At 61.0% G+C, this 12,592-nt stretch overlaps 1 protein-coding gene and 1 long non-coding RNA gene across 3 annotated transcripts; one reads left to right on the plus strand and one right to left on the minus strand.

The window, feature by feature from the left end:
- Positions 1 to 6,924: 6,924 nt before the first annotated feature.
- Positions 6,925 to 9,934, minus strand: LOC308647057. Of its 2 annotated transcripts, XR_014021571.1 has the most exons (4): positions 9,557 to 9,934; positions 8,634 to 8,726; positions 8,076 to 8,181; positions 6,925 to 7,049 (listed from the first exon to the last, which is right to left on the minus strand). It is a non-coding gene; the product is annotated as an uncharacterized lncRNA (long non-coding RNA). The 2 variants fall into 2 exon arrangements; XR_014021572.1 differs by lacking the exon at positions 6,925 to 7,049 and having other exon boundaries at positions 7,065 to 8,181.
- Positions 9,935 to 10,121: 187 nt separating this feature from the next.
- Positions 10,122 to 12,110, plus strand: DIO3 (iodothyronine deiodinase 3). The gene has a single exon (XM_081290259.1). The coding sequence runs from the start codon at positions 10,809 to 10,811 to the stop codon at positions 11,715 to 11,717; it is 909 nt and encodes a 302-aa protein (XP_081146385.1). The 5' UTR covers positions 10,122 to 10,808; the 3' UTR covers positions 11,718 to 12,110.
- Positions 12,111 to 12,592: the final 482 nt, after the last annotated feature.

Consider the following 12,592-nt stretch of genomic DNA (forward strand, 5'->3'; position numbering starts at 1 on the left):
TGGATGGATGGACAGGTGGATGAATAGGTGGGTGGGTTGCTGGATGAATGAATAAGTGGGTGGATGGATGGATAGATGGATGAATGGATGGCCAAACAGATGGACTGATGAACAGATGATGGATGGATGGATGGATGGATGGATGGTTAGATGGATGGATGGCCAAACAGATGGACTGATAAATGGATGGATGGATGGATGGACGGACAGGTAGATAAATAGTTGGGTGGGTGGGTGGATGGATGAATAAGTGGATAGATGGATGGCCAAACAGATGGACTGATGAATGGATGGATGGATGGATGGATGGATGGATGGATGGATGGATGGATGGACAGATGGACTGATGAACAGATGGATGGATGGATGAATGGATGGATGGATGGATGGATGGACAGGTGGATGAATAGGTGGGTGGGTCGATGGATGCATGAATAAGTGGGTGGATGGATGTATAGATGGATGGATGGATGGCCAAACAGATGGACTGATGAATGGATGGATGGATGGATGGATGGATGGATGGATGGATGGATGGACAGATGGACTGATGAATAGATGGATGGATGGATGGATGGATGGATGGTTAGATGGATGGGTGGCCAAACAGATGGACTGATAAATGGATGGATGGATGGATGGATGGATGGATGGACAGATGGATGGATGGATGGACGGACAGGTAGATAAATAGTTGGGTGGGTGGATGGATGGATGAATAAGTGGATAGATGGATGGCCAAACAGATGGACTGATGAATGGATGGATGGATGGATGGATGGATGGATGGATGGACAGATGGACTGATGAACAGATGAATGGATGGATGGATGGATGGATGGACAGATGGACTGATGAACAGATGAATGGATGGATGGATGGATGGATGGATGGATGGATGGATGGCCAAACAGATGGACTGATAAATGGATGGATGGATGGATGGATGGATGGACAGACAGGTAGATAAATAGTTGTGTGGGTGGATGGATGGATGAATAAGTGGATGGATGGATGGCCAAACAGATGGACTGATAAGCAGATGGATGAGTGGATGAATGGATGGATGGATGGGTGGATGGATGGATGGATGGATGGATGGATGGATCCATCCATGGATGGACAGGTGGATGGATAGGTGGGTGGGTGGGTGGGTAGATGGATGAATGGATAAGTGTATAGATGGATTAATTGATGGATAAGTGAGTGAACACCTGGATGGATGAAAGGACGGATGGTTGGGTGGGTGGATGGATTGATGGACAGAAGAGTGGGTGAATGAGTGATTGGATTGGTGGATGGATGGATGAATAGATAGGCAAATATATGGATGGGTCAATGGATAGGATGGATGAATAGACAGATGGGAGGATGGGTGTGGGATGGATGGATGAATTGATGGACAGAGGGATGGGTGGGTGCGTGGTTGGATTGGTGGATGAATAGATGGATGAATTGATGGATGGAGAGGTGTGAAGATGAGTGGACAGGTGGATAACAGATGACAGATGGATGGGTGGACAGGTGGGTGGGTGGATGGGCAGGCAGATAGGTGGTGGATGGTGGGTGAAGATGCCATGCGGTGCCACTTCTTGTGTGGATCTTGGCACTTACTCCACTCCCAGAGCATCCACTCTGTGGCTGTGCAGAGTGCCCAGAGACCCCCGCTGCAGGATCCCCATGTGAAAACACACTTAGCTTAGTACTTGGCACACAGAAGGCACTTAGTCGAAGTTCTGAAGCCTCCTGTTCCTTCTGTGCACCAGGGAGAGCAGTCGTGAGCTTCACTCTGCGCCTGGAAGATGATCTGGAGTGGATTTTCCACAGTCGTCCGGGGGAACCCTCTCTCCGGCCCAGAGGACCCATGTAACTATAATGAGCTCTTGTTCCACCAACAAAACAAAACCCTCAGGTACAGCCCCAGGCGGGGAATGGAGGCCGGGGAAGGGCCACTCCCAGGTTCACAGGGTGAGGTCACTGAGGCCACAGGGAGGGGTTCCATCGCACACTGACCCCCCCCCCCCTCCTGCCCATTCAACCCCTACTCCTAACAGGGGTAAGCGGAAGCTTCCAGAAGGGAAAGTCAGGCACCAGAGACAGGCACTAGCCCTGCCCCCACATTTTCTCTGTCTCCCTCGTCCTCTCTCTCCGGCCATGGCTGCCTCCAAGACCTGCTGAACCACAGCCCTGGGCAAGTGGCGATTGTGCAGGTCCCCGCGTAGAGGTGAGGACACAGAGCCCCAGGGGCAGGAACGCGACCAGGCCACACAGCAGGGCAGGGGTGGAGCGGGAAGCTTGGCCGTTCCCTGAAGGGCCTGTCCAGCGCATCTGTGCCCTGCAGACCACAGCACAAGGAGCTCTGAGAAGAGTGAAGGGTCTCCGTCCCTGTCCCCGACACCACCTTCCCTAGTGCTGCAGAATCCTGCCACAGAGGACGCAGGGAACCACGGGTAAAGAAACGCAGCCCTGAGTTGGTCCAGCACTGTCGCCTGGCCACGGCGGGCCATGCAGATTCGAGGCCCCAGGTGCGAGCCCTGACCCAGTCCCCGTGGCAGCTGCAAAGAGGGCCCCGCTCCTGCATTCCTCCAGCCCCCATGCCATGCCGAGGAGTCTGCTGGAGCCTCCGCCCCGACAGGGCACTGCCCAGGACTTCCCGGGGTGGGTGGGGGAGCCCTCGGCGCCAGCAGGCTGCAGAGTGGCCCCTCTGTGCTCTGCTGTCCCTGACACACCTGGCCTAGGAAGCCCAGCACAGGAGCAGAGACATGTGGAGGGGGTCCAGCCGTGACCATCCAGCTGGCAGCCGGCCAGCACTGGGCATGCCAGGGAGCCACCAGGATCACGAGGGCCCCAGGCCTTGAGAAACGAGTGCTCGTGGTTTTGTGGTCTTTCCTCACCCAGAATTGCTATGACAATGATTGACAGGGCCCCCGAGTCCCCGGTAATGCCACCTGCTCTGAGATGCTCCAGGCCAGCCCTTCAAGCAACAGAGAGGCCAAGGGCTTGTTCAGGGTCACACAGGAGTAGTTCCAAATCCAGAAGCCTCTTGGGACCTGTCCCCACTGCACGAGAGCCCAGCAGGCACCTGTCATTCAGTCCCAAACCTGCCTCAGGAGGCCCACAGCCTTGTGGGAGAGTCATGGATGGCTGGAATGCCAGGACTGACTAGAAGAGGGGACACTGTAGGAGGTAAGCAGGAAGGGACAGCCATCAAGACTGGCAGGACAAGATCAGTTCCTGTAGCTGGCCAGTGGAGAGGCAGGAAGGGTCCGTCTTCTGGGTGGAAGGACCAGTAAAGGCAAAGGAAGCACTCAGTCCACTGTAACGCATGGCTACTGCCCCGCCCTGTGCAAAGCCCCTGACCTGAAGGGCCGCAGCTGCCCCATAGGATCCCTCAGACTCTAGCAAAGGAAAAGCAATCAAACACAGAGCTGCTGCTGCCTGAGCTCCCGCAAGCGGTATCTCCTGCACTGCCTCCCAAGCTCCCATAAGCCCATAGGAAAGGGGATGATTATTCCCCCAAACATGAGCAGACTGCAGCCCAGAGAGGTTCAGGAACATACCCAAGACCCACAGCCTCTGGAAAGCAGAGACAGGACCCAAACCCAGGTCTGTGAGATTCCTGAGGTGGCGTATCCCCTCAGGTGGGAAGGCTTGGTCCTGATGGGATGGCCCCAGCCAATTGGTATTGGCACCCTGCCACAGCCCAGGGGCCCTGGCGACACCATTCACCAAATGTTGGCTCTGAGACAACAGCCAGAGGGCCTCCCAGGCTGTGGCCCAGCTGAGGGGCCCTCACAGGCTCAGCGACTTCTTCCTCTGGCCAGTTCCCCTGGCCCCAGGACACACCCACAAACCACGAAATTCCCAAAGCAAAATAAACCAGGCCAAGGCCCGCTCATTCCCAGGAAGCCAAGGCTCACACCTCTGGCCTGCGGCAGGTCCTGCTCAGTATGTGCCCCGGGAACCCTGCAGCCTGCTCGGCCAGCTCCATGTCCCCAGGCTGTGCTCCTGGTCCTGCAAGCCAAGACCAAGTCACTGCATCCTGCTGCCCCCCCCGGTCCTCCCCGCCAGGTGGTCCCCTTCAGCCCCCAGAGGAGCCCGAGGAAAAACCTCCAGCTAACCAGCAAGTCTGCTTCCAAGTCTCTGTTTTATCATCTGCAAAATGGGGCTAGTACTAGTCTCTGGGGAATTGTTAGGATTGTCACCATCTCCACAGAGAGTCCTGGGGACCATGTGGTGAGTGTGTGTGGCCCGAACCTCTCCCCTCTCCACTCCCAGCCAGAAAATCTGGTCACTTCACATGAGTTAAAAGCCGTCTCTGAGTCCCAGATCCAACCCAAAGCCTTTCCCACCTGATTTCTGCCATGGAAATTATGGTATCTCCTCTGGGGTGGCTGTGACATGTGCCACATGAGCCAGAGCTCCTGGGGAGAGACCCACCTGGAGTAAGACTTGGGCAACAGGAGACATAGCCAAAAGCCAGGTCAAGCACCTGGATGCAGCCATGCCTGAAGGCATGCTCCTCCAGGACTTTTCACTGACTGGAGCCAGGAAATCCCTTCTTTGCTTAATTTAGTTTGTATTGTTTCAGCCAGGTACAAACCTCAAGGGTCCTAACAAAACACAATTTTTGGAGACTGGAAAATAACTGGTTCTAAGAGGACTTGCAGAGATGGGAATTCTGTGAAAGGAAGCCCCTCCACTATGTGTAGACCTGGAAAGAAGGAGGGGCTGAACGTAAGCTCCAGAAGTACCCAAAAGTGGGATTTCCAGGGAGGCTTGCGGCAGAAGCCCCCGGTGCTGATGGCGGTGGCCTCAGAGTGGCGGCCATCTTCTCCGTGGGGCTCTCCATGCAGGGCTCAGGGAGCTGCATGTTCACTCACACCCTCCTGGAGGTGGAAGCAAGAGTCCCACCCATTTCCCATGGGAACAGCCAGATGCTGGTGCAGACAGCTCCCGGAGATCACCCAGCTGGGCCGGCAGAGGAGCTGCCCCTGTGGGCACACGGGAGCCCCGCCCACTAGCTCCTCCCGGCACTTGGCCCACCTGCCGCCCCCCAGGGTCCTGCCCTGGGGAGCCAAGCATGTAGGCCCCTACCAAGGAGGACAAGGACAGCTGGTCTTTTCCCAGGAGCCAGACTTCAAAGCCAAGAGCTGCACAGAACCGAAGGCTGTCCCCCTGCCTAGGCCACTTCCTGAGGTGCCATCCTACTTGGCCCAAGCGGCAGAAGTCCCTGCACCCTCCTTGAGCACACCAGGTCCCCTGCCAGGTTGGAGGCTCCTCGAGAGCAGAAAGCCCAGAAGCCGTCCAGGAGCCTGGTGAGGACTGGAGCCCGGTGAGGGGCCCGCCCAGGGGACACCAGTTCAGGAGGAGGGTCCACCCAAGGGGGCCAACCTTCTCTGCCGCCCCTTCCCTTCCGGCTGTGTCTGAGCCATGGCAATGGCGAGGGGGGTCGCCTTCCTCTCTTGCTTTCTCTCCACCCAGGCAGCCAGGTGCCCCTTCTTAGTGACTGCACACAGCCCCAGACATCTGGGCTTCGGGAATCCCAGGGCCGACTTTAGACTGAGCCTCTGCCAGCATCAGACCCAGCCCAGCCTGGCCCAGGTGCTGTGTGCCAAGGCTGGGCTGCCCGTTTTTACCTTGGGAATCACACCCAGTCAGATTTTCCCACCAAGGTATTCAGGGCAACATCTGCAACTGTTCCCTGGCCAGCATGGAGGACGCTGGACCCTGTCCCCAGGGGGAGTGTCTTTCCTGCTGCTGCTTCTTCCTTGTCACCTGCAGTATCTTCTGTGTTCCGCAGCTTCCAGGAAGGAGCAGGCTGGGTGTGAACAGACACGCATGTGCCCCGTGTCAGTGACAGCACATTCTAGAAGCTGGGCCTGCTAGAAGCAAAGGGACTCTGGACCCCACCTCTTGCCCGAAAGGGTCACAGATGGAACAGAGGGATGGAACCAAAGGCGGCCTCTGGCCACCCTTGGGCTCAGACCAGGGTTTGCTTTGGTGTGAGGTCAGCGTCCCTGGGCAGAACCAGTGGGGCCAGGCACTGCCCCCACCTCCCAGGCTGGCCAGCACCAAGGAGTAGGGTGAGGCCACTGCGCGTGCACTGCTGCCAGGACAAGTCAGCGCCCAGGCTGGGCCTAGCGGGATGGGCTAAACCGTGGGGGAGGCGGCCACACAGAGGCGCCTTCCCTCCTCCCCGGGAGTCTCACAGCCCCAGGGCGGCAGGCAGGGGAAGGGGGGGTCTCTCCCAAATGTCCTCGATCCTGGGGTCTGTCGTAGACAGCAGTGCAGGGACAGCACTGGAAAGATGCTCAGGCCAGGCCAGGTCCAGGGCCACACAGCAAACACCAAGGCCTGCCTCCCAGACCTCCAAGTGCAGCCCTGGGTCCCCCACAAGCTCTCCTGGACAGACTTCCAGGCTGCCCACCCTGGGCCCCACTGTGTCACCCCATTCTGCCTCAAACTCCCAAAGGGACAGACACCTGATGTGTTGGGGACCCTCTAAGACTACTCCTCTGAGCCCTGGGCCACCCTCCCAGCCTGCACAGGGTATCCACATGCTCAGCCTCAGTCTGAGGTGGGAGGAAGCGCGGAGAAGTCGCTCCCCAAGCCAATGAGGAGGAAAATGCACCCCCACCTAGGGCCTGGCGCCTGGCAGGGCCTGGTCAGCCCAGGAAGGGAAACAGATTGGCCCCAGAGGCAGCGGACAGGCGTGTTCTTTAGACACCACACCCCAACGGGACTTCCAGGAGACTGTGCTGACACGCCCCCCTTGCTCATCACCACCGAGCGTGTGCAAAGAGCAGAACAAAATATCTTGAAATTCTCCACAAATAAGGAGTCTTCAGTGAGTCCACGCTGCACTCCTTGCTTGTTTCACAAATCTTTATTGGGCAGCCCCCCCCAACACCCTGGGTGCCTGTCCAGAGTCCTGGTGTCCAGCCTGGGAGCCGCTGGGTGCGCAGGAGGCAGACACAGAAGCCATGGGAATCCACACCCACCAAGGCCGTGGCCACAGGAAGGCACAGCAGAGGGGTGTCCTCCGGCTGCATGTGCGAGGGCATGGTCAGGGGCTCTGCTGCCCCTGTGGGCAGGTGGGCCCAGGTGGAGGCCCATGGTAGGAATGGAGGAAGAATGGGAGTCTCCAGGGGAAGGGCAGAGGGAACAGCCCAAGTGGAAGCTCAGAGGCAGGTAAGCCCCAGGAATCCTGGGGCATCCAGAGGCTGGTGCAGGGGAAGGCAGAAGTGGGTGGCCAAGAAGGGCTGCCCTGTCCTCACCAGTGTGTGAGGAGGGAGGGCCAGGCATGGGGCACCCACATGTCATTCTCCAACTCTTCTGGATGTGTGGGCCACACCATCCCCCTGAAGCCTCAGGGGCGGGGCCTGGAGGGCCACTGGACGTCCCCAGCCCCATGAGGGGTCTCCTGATGGCCCCTCTGACCATGGATGGGGGTGGCTCCACCAGAAGAGACACGGGCTGCACTTGTGGCTTCCCGCAGCTCCACACGGAAGCAGTGGGAGGGAGAGCACAGCACCTGGGTCCACCAAGCCCTCCCCTTCACGGACACCACCAGGACTGTGCTCCTGGGAGCAGGCCATCCGAAGGCCAGCCTGACTCGCAGTGCCAGGGCTCTGCCCCTATCCCCTGCCCCCTCCCTCTCTCCAAGTGGCTCCCAGACACCAAATGGACCCAGTTCAACATGTCCCTCCTTTTCTTTCCCCTGTCCGCCCCCTGCTGGAGCTGGGAGAGGGTAGGCAGGAGGGGCAGGTCCAGTGGCAGGAGAAGTCCCAGCAGGGAGCCTGCCAGGCCCACTGAGGCCCCCGTCCCTTGGGTCCCCCTGGGCCCTGGCCTTAGGCCAGGACTCTCTGTCTCTGGACAGTTGGGAGAAGTCAGGACTATAGGGGAAGCAACAGGAAGGGTGAGCTACAGTGAGTGGGGTGTGGCCCTGGAGAGAAGGGAAGGAGAGTCAGGGGTGGCCGAGGGAAGAGGGCAGAGGAGAGTGAGCTGGGGGGGGGGGGTGTGCTGGAGTGGGAGGCAACAGGCAGCTTCCAGGACCCTGAAGCCAGTCTTACCTGGACCTTGAGTCTTCATTCTGGCTCCTGCCCAGGAAGCTGTGGAGCCAGAAGGGTCTGGGCTCCCTGCCCAGTGCTCTGGAATCCCCAGGGGTGAGGTTGTAGCCTGTCCAACCAAGGGACACCAGCAGACCCTAGGGCAGTGATAGACCTAGGGACAAGCAGGTGTCCTGGGTACTCCCAGGGCTGGAAGGAGTGTGGTCCACTGCCACAGGTGGGCTGGACCTGCCCCCACCCTGCCTTCCACACACACACCTGTGCACACACAGGTACGAGACACACACACACACACACACACACACACACACACACAGGGCCACCACATCCCAGGAAGGCTTTCCTGGGCCCACAGTGGCCTTTTCATGTTCTGAGACTATATGTGGAAAGTGCCCCAACTCCCTTATGGGTGGGGGCAGGCCACTAGCCCCAGACTGGCACCTCCCAGAATCAAGGAATCAGGATTTGAAATCGCCCAACAAAAGTTGAGACCATCAAAACCTCTTGCCCTCACCCAGGAGGAGGTGACCTCAGAAGCCCCCAGATCTCTCAGGAACTTACCCAGTAGGAGGCATGGCTTCTTACTTGCTCCTTCTCCTCTCCCGCAAAGAAAGGGGCTGGAAAGGAGCTGATCTGCTAAACACAGGGGCCCCACTGAAGGGGGACACCAATTGGAACCCCCCTCACCAGTCAGGTGTGGCTCAAGGAGAATTTCCTAATCCATCTGAAACACCCCTGCCCAGGGGTGAGGGGCGCCGTGGAGGCACTGGGGAGAGTGGGAAAGGGACCAGAGTGGCTTCCCTCTGGGTGAGAAGTTTCGGGGTGTGTGCCCTGCCCATAACAGCAGAGATCCGCTGACTAGTTGAAAGATTAGGGGCCACATTCACAAGCCCCTCCGACCTCCACACACACTCGGGGGTCTTGACCTAATGGAAACACGTGTCTAGTGGGACAAAGGGTCCTGCCCTGGGGGTGAAACCGGAGGGGAGGACCCCCACCCAAGGCGAGTGTCCACCTGCGCGCTGCTGGACTCTTTGCCGGGTGTCCACTTCTCTGGACAATTTCCTTAGCCGCGGAAAGCAAGCCTCCCGCGCCCTACAGGGCCCGGGACACAGCGCTGTCCCTGTCTCAAGAAGTTGGGCTGCTCACGGGACTTAGGAGACCAGAGCCCCAGAGCCCCAGACAAGTCCCTGTGCTCAGGCGTTCTGGACAGCCCAACTCCCCAGACCGGACTGAAGCCTCGCCCTGAGGGTTGCATTGGGCTAAGGCAAAGCAGGACTTGCCCACAGCCTCGGAGGACCCCAGGTCAAAGCACGTCCCCACCCCGCCGCCTCTAATCCCGGAGTCGCCGGCCAGATACCACGCGCAGCGAGGGATCAGAAGGTCTCAGGCGCGGCAGCAGAGCCGATCAGGGCTCCGCAGAGTTGGGGAGTTCCCCGCACCCCTAAAAGCCTCAGCACACGTTCGCGGTTGAAAGTACGCACTTTACGCGTCCCGGCGCTTCCGCGGTGAGTCTGGCCGCCGCACTCCGGGTCCGCGAAGGTGGCTCAGTTCGGGCGCTCCAGTCTCGACGTTCCCGGGGCAGAGAGCAACGTCCGGGGACGAACGGGACGGGTGCGCCCGGCGGCCAGGGCTGAGCCGGGCGAGGCGAGCGGCGAGAGGGGAGCGCTCCGGCGTTCAGGCAACAGCTACCCCTAGTGGGAGAGCCGCCCGGGGCCGGCGCCGCCCCGCGCCCGCTGCCCCGCGCCCCACGCCCGCAGCGCCCTGCGCCCGGGGCCCTCCAGAGCGGACCGGGGCGCAGGGCCCGCGCTGCTTTCCTGAGTCCTCCCCGTCTCCGGCGCCAGCGCCAACCTGCCCGCGGGCCCTGCCCTCCGCACCTCCCAGATGGACCCTGGCGACCGCTGACCCGGGATCCGCAGCGCTCAGCGGCAAAGAGATGGGACGGGGCGGGCGCGGCCGGGGCTGCGCGGGCTGGGGCGGCGCGCGGCGGCCTCGGGCAGCGGCGGGGGGCGCGGAGCGCGGTGTGCGTGGCGGGGCGGTGCGGGGGGCGGCCGTGTGCGAGGCGCGAGTGTGAGCGCGCGCGGGAGGCGGGCGGACGGGCTCCGGCAGTCGAGCGGCGCCCGCGGGCGAGCCGGGAAGGCGGCGGGAACGCAAAGTTGCCTCCTCGCGGGTCCGCGTCCTCGGCGGGGCGGGAGCCTGGGCCACCGAAGCGGCGGCCGCGGACACCGACTCCCTCGGTACCTGGGCAGCGGCCCCGCACGAGCGGCAGCGGCGTGGGCGGCGTTGGCGGCGGCGCGCGGGAAGCGAACCGGAGCTCCGGCGCGGCGCGGCGGCCGCCGGGGAACTCGGCTCAGGTGCTCGGCGAGAGGGGCGCGGGCCGGAGCCAGGCCGCGGAGACCGGGGCCGCGCGCAGAGCTCGCGCCAGCTGGAGGACCTCCGCCGCGGGCGCCCAGGTCCCCGGTCGGGTTGCTAGTCCCGGGAGGCTGCGGCGCCTGAGTCCCCCGCCCCTGAGAGCTGGCTGCAGGACTCAGGCCCGCCCCCACCGCCCCTGGCCGGACCGCTCCGCCCCCCTCCTGCCAGTGCCCGCCCTCGACCCACGATTTCTAGGGCATTGGCCACAGCACTGGGTGATCCCTCAGGGCTCAAGTTGCAAGGGGGCGGGCCTGGGCGGAGGTGGAGTCTCCCGCCAATTGAAGCCTCGGCTATAAATTAAGCTCTCCGCACGGCGAAGCCCAGATGCCTCGCCAGGCCGCCTCGCGGTTGGTGGTCGGAGAAGGCGAGGGGCCCCCGGGGGCCTCGGGGCCCACGGCCACCATGCTCCGCTCCCTGCTGCTTCACTCCCTGAGGCTCTGTGCCCAGACCGCCTCGTGCCTCGTGCTCTTCCCGCGCTTCCTAGGCACGGCCTTCATGCTCTGGCTCCTCGACTTCCTGTGCATCCGCAAGCATTTCCTGGGCCGCCGCCGCCAGCCCGAACCCGAAGTGGAGCTCAATAGTGAGGGCGAGGAGGTGCCCCCCGACGACCCACCCATCTGCGTGTCCGACGACAACCGCCTGTGCACCCTGGCGTCGCTCAAGGCCGTGTGGCATGGCCAGAAGTTGGATTTCTTCAAGCAGGCACACGAGGGCGGACCAGCGCCCAACTCGGAGGTGGTCCTGCCTGAGGGCTTCCGGAGCCAGCGCATCCTAGACTATGCCCAAGGGAACCGACCACTGGTGCTCAATTTCGGCAGCTGCACCTGACCACCGTTCATGGCGCGCATGAGCGCCTTCCAGCGTCTGGTCACCAAGTACCAGCGCGACGTCGACTTTCTCATCATCTACATTGAGGAAGCACATCCTTCCGACGGCTGGATCACCACAGACTCCCCGTACATCATTCCCCAACACCGGAGCCTGGAGGACCGGGTCAGCGCAGCAAGGGTGCTGCAGCAAGGTGCGCCAGGCTGCGCTCTGGTCCTGGACACCATGGCCAATTCCAGCAGCTCGGCATATGGCGCCTACTTCGAGCGCCTCTACGTCATCCAGAGTGGTACCATCATGTACCAGGGAGGCCGTGGCCCAGATGGCTACCAGGTCTCAGAGCTGCGCACTTGGCTGGAGCGCTATGATGAGCAGTTGCACGGCACTCGGCCCCGTCGGTTGTAAGCCAACAACGGGTCAACTGACTGAACTTGGTGAGCTGGGCCTTCGGGCCTTTGAAGCCCACGTACAAGCACCCCCAAAGGAAGTCAAGCTTGGCGAGGTCCCCAGGGCAGATACAATGAGCTGCGGATCTTAGGCTGAGCCTGCCTCCCAGGGACTTCAGTGACTGTCTCTCACTTATACCTACCTGGCTTGCTTGAAATCTCCTTGGCAGCACTGATGCGGTGCTCACCACACCTTGTGTGCCCCCAGGACTTGCCCCTGCAGCACTTTTCACACCTTCCCAGAGCGCCTTTAATCAAGCGCCCAGCTTTTCAGAGCGCAGAGACCTTGGCCACGCCTCGCGCGCCCTGAGCGCAGCTGGGTTCCTGCAGCGCTCTAGGCTAGCGCTAGTTGCCTGGCACCCACCTGTCGCACGCAGGGAGCCCTGCTGCTTTGTGTTTACTTCTTGTCCCTGAGTCTGGGGGAGGGTTTCTTCGGGGATGGGGAAGGGTGGGCAGGGTGGTTTATCCCTCCCCCCTTGTTTTAGGCGCGCACGAGCCCCACTGCTGATGACGAACTATCTCTAACTGGTCTTGACCACGAGCTGGCTCCGAACTGCAGGAGGCTCGAAACAGCGCCTAAAGCGAGGAGGGGAGAGTGCTCTGAGTTTCCGTGAGGAAACCTCCGCAAATGGGTGGGGGTGGGGAGCAGGTGATGGTCTGTTTTGAGGCCAGAAGAAGATGGCAGGAGGGGCATTGGCAAGGTTCACAGCGCCCCAGAGAGAGAGGGAAGCTAGGACTCCTTGGGGGAACAGAGTTTGGGCCGCGGAGTCTGGAGAAAGGGAGGAGGGGGACAGCCTGGGCCCGAGTGAGGTTACTCCTAGGCAAAGCTGCTCA

This window comes from Spermophilus citellus, assembly GCF_964194105.1.
Source record: "Spermophilus citellus genome assembly, chromosome: 4".
Taxonomy (NCBI): Eukaryota; Metazoa; Chordata; class Mammalia; order Rodentia; family Sciuridae; genus Spermophilus; species Spermophilus citellus.